Raw genomic sequence first — 3,551 nt, 5'->3', positions numbered from 1 at the left:
ACATTTCTGGTAGGCTTCGTATAAATTAATTTTTTAACACTTTTTTTTTCACGGTTATTTTGTTATTTTTTAACTTGACTTTTTCACATCAGGGCCTCTGAAGGATGCACCAAACCTCATGTGTACGCCACATGCTGCATGGTATAGTGATGCAAGTTCCACTGAACTTCGAGAAATGGCAGCTTCTGAGATACGAAGAGCCATTGTGGGTCGCATTCCTGAATCATTACGTAACTGTGTCAACAAAGGATACTTTGGTAGCAGTGGGTTTGGAGAAACCATCAATGGAGCCACAGGTTACAACTACAACCCTTTGAGTGTGGCCCACTCAACTACTCTAGAGCCCTTATCCACCTCTGCCATCCCCACCTCTCATTCAACACCCCACTCCACCCTCCAAGACACACCTAACCACCTACCTGTGAAGCCAGAGAGCTCCGAGGTTCACTAGTGGCATCATCCGTGCCATCAAGCCACCATTTCTGATGCATGTATAGACCTTGGGAGAGTCAAAAAATGAACAAAAAAAAACCTCCCTTTTTCTGGTAATGCCAAAAATGTCCGAAACCCTCCAGTGCTGTGGCCATAGAAAAGCATTACCCTTGTAGAGTATGTGTATGTGCGTGCGTGCAAGTACATTTGTGTGCATGTGTGGATATAATACATGTGGTCCAGATCGTTGCACTTTATTTCATTCATGTTTCACACCAACCATTTTTTTTTTTCCCTCGCTCGTTCAGCCCTTTTCTGTCAATTGTTAGGTAAGTGGGTACACTGTCTAAATTTTTTAATATAAAAAAAAAACTGTCCATTTCTTTATAAATCCATTAATAAAAAAGTTGAGACATATGAAGAGCTTACAGAAGAAAACTATTACCTCACGTCAGTTGCCCAAATTTTCATTCAGCTCTTTGTCAGAATAGAGTACCTATTGTATGTGATGATAAAATTTGAAAGCTGAAATGGAAAAATCTTAAAGCTTTCACAGAGTGGAAGATGCAAATCAGGTTATCTCTGCATATTATACTCGTTATCTAGAAATCTCTGCGACGACAGTTATGTTGTGTGTTTCGTTTGGCTTGTGCCCAGACTATTTGCGTGTGTGAGTGTGTGTGTGTGTATTTAGAAGAAGACAAAACAGGATTTACTTTCATGAAATGCAAACTGAATTTTTAATGTTCAAGTTATGCTGGTCCATCTCTTTCCTTTCCTCTTTGTTTTCATATCATATTGACATCACAAATATTTTAAAGCTTGTTATCAGTTATCATAGCATTGCTATTCATACAGTGATGAAGCTTTAATGTGGTATGTAAATAGTTCCTTGAGTAGTTGACAAAATGTTAAACCAGTAGCTGCCATCTACCAAATCAGGGGTTTAAGTAAGACAAATGATTTTAAGATTTAGTGATGATATGCTGTAGGAAGCTAGAAGATGAATGATTATTTCTTTTTGTGTAACAGAGTTCTGTTATTCACACTTATTCCTTGCATTCATTGTATACTATGACAGTCAGTCATCTGTGTTTATTGGTCTGCAGCTTGTCTTGAAAACATTTTTAAAGATAAGAAGTTGGGCTTCAAGACTACTGTCAAGCTTGTTTTAAAATCAAAACTTTGTCTTGCTGCAATTTTTTGGGACGTTACATAACAATTTTTATTAACTTGTTAAAGTAGTATCAATATGTGAGAATCAGATTTGTCTGTAGGTTGTATAATACAGAGACTGAAGAGTGGTGGTTGTATTTCTAGTTTCAGTTTGTCATGGCTCTTTTAACAGTATTATAATAAAATTATCTGAGTTAAGTTAAGAATCAGAAGTGTAATTTTTTTAAGCTATTTATTTTGATAGAATCTGTTAAAAAATGATGAAGGGGACTATAAAACACCAACTTTGTTCTATATTTTATCATTTAAGTTTGGAGAATGTTAACTTTGGTTATTCATGCTGTTTATTATCCAAATAGAAGGTAAATTTTTATAAAACTCTCCTGAAGATGGCATTTAATCATCTATTTTTATTTGGAAGGAAAGAGAAGAGTCCTTTTTTTTTTTTCTTTTTGTATCATTTCCTTGCCTTGTACCGCAAGTTCTACATATCGTGAGAGTATCATTCCAATCTAGTTCACCGTTCCAGGTTTTGGCAAGGGATATAGGTACATCATGTATGAAGTTTTCATGTAGAACATTAATAATATTGACTGTTATTAATAACTTCCCAGTTTTATGTCTAACCTTGTTGTTGAGGCTGAGTATTGGTCCATGTGGTATAATTAAGAATTGAAAAAAAAAAATACTATGAGCTTCCCTCTGACATGGTTGCATTATTTTTTCCGCAGTGCCTCTTTTTACAATTATGTTTTATTTTAGGTAATTCTTATTCTTTGAGTTTAGTTTTATAATTAGTGTCAGTATATGTATGTTTTTACTCAACTGTTTATTAGTTGATGTTTTTATGTCATATGCTTTCATATGGCCACAGAACAGCGTTATGGTTTCAGTTTTTGTTTAATTTTTTGGTTATTGTTTTTTGCATAAAGAAAGTTTTTGCTTTTTGTGACAAGCTTTCCTTGTTAGTTGTAACAATAAATGTTTATTTGGATGGAAAATTTTAGATTTTAGTATAGTTGTGTAGTAACTGGCCCTTCTCCCTGTGTCACCTAATCTTTTATCATTGTCATGTGTGAATTAATCAAACAATTTGGTGGAAGTAAATAATAAATTTAGCACTTTTACATTCCTGATTGATTTTTGTCTTTTTATTATTGAAATATGTCCCTTGAAGTTAAATAACTCTGTTGTCAACCAGCAAAATTATTTCATTAAAAAAAAAAGACTAAACTCCTTCTTGCAACACCTAGAAATTAACTTAAATGCTTCTTGGAGTTAATATTTTATGTCTGTACACGTTTTCACTATTTTTCAGTCAGTATGGGAAGGTCAAGTTGTGTTAAACAGTCATGGGCGTTCACAGAAATTTTTCCAGGGAGGGGTAAAGTTTTCCAGGAAGTGGGGGGGGGGGCAATGTAGTGTGAAATTGTGACTTGAATAAGAAAATGCATACACACACGCTGAATGAATAAAGAAAGAATTATGTTTCTCATTTTTCGGGGGGGGGGGTTAGTGTTAGTCTCCCCACCCCCCTGACGCCCATATAAACAGTTATATACCAAAATATTGAAATCTTCAGTCCACAAATTTGTTTCATAATGGGATGAACTAAGTGGTAACTTGAATCATTTTAATTCTAAAACCCAGTTCACACTATAATAGTTGTTCTCGAGGAATTTACAAATATATATAAATAGTGTATCAACCACTACTACATACATCTCTGGCCGGAGTAGCCCTAATATTGTGGGAAAGGCCTTATCAACACTGGATATAGCAGGTATATAGTGTGTTTGACATATTATTATCTTCTCCTCTTTTACTCACTCCGAATATTTTATTAATAGTAATCTTGACTTATTTTTGGTTATTGAAGTTTATGAACTTGAAGTGTTCACTGTTAACTTAATAGCGATACAAACATCTTTCATTTAATAGTT

At 34.3% G+C, this 3,551-nt stretch overlaps 1 protein-coding gene across 2 annotated transcripts in view; it reads left to right on the top strand.

Moving 5' to 3' along the window:
* Window positions 1–2,744, top strand: part of LOC106465331 (C-terminal-binding protein-like) — a 60,439-nt gene extending 57,695 nt beyond the window's left edge. For both annotated transcript variants that reach the window (XM_013925545.2, XM_022393194.1), the window contains one exon: window positions 93–2,744. In XM_013925545.2, the coding sequence (XP_013780999.1) occupies window positions 93–451 (359 nt within the window). In that variant the 3' untranslated portion in view covers window positions 452–2,744. The remainder of the gene's footprint in view (window positions 1–92) is intronic.
* Window positions 2,745–3,551: the final 807 nt, after the last annotated feature.

The sequence above is a fragment of the Limulus polyphemus genome, unplaced genomic scaffold (assembly GCF_000517525.1).
Source record: "Limulus polyphemus unplaced genomic scaffold, Limulus_polyphemus-2.1.2 Scaffold1911, whole genome shotgun sequence".
Taxonomy (NCBI): domain Eukaryota; kingdom Metazoa; phylum Arthropoda; class Merostomata; order Xiphosura; family Limulidae; genus Limulus; species Limulus polyphemus.
Note: the sequence above shows the minus strand (reverse complement) of the source record. Positions and strands in the feature narration are given on the sequence as shown.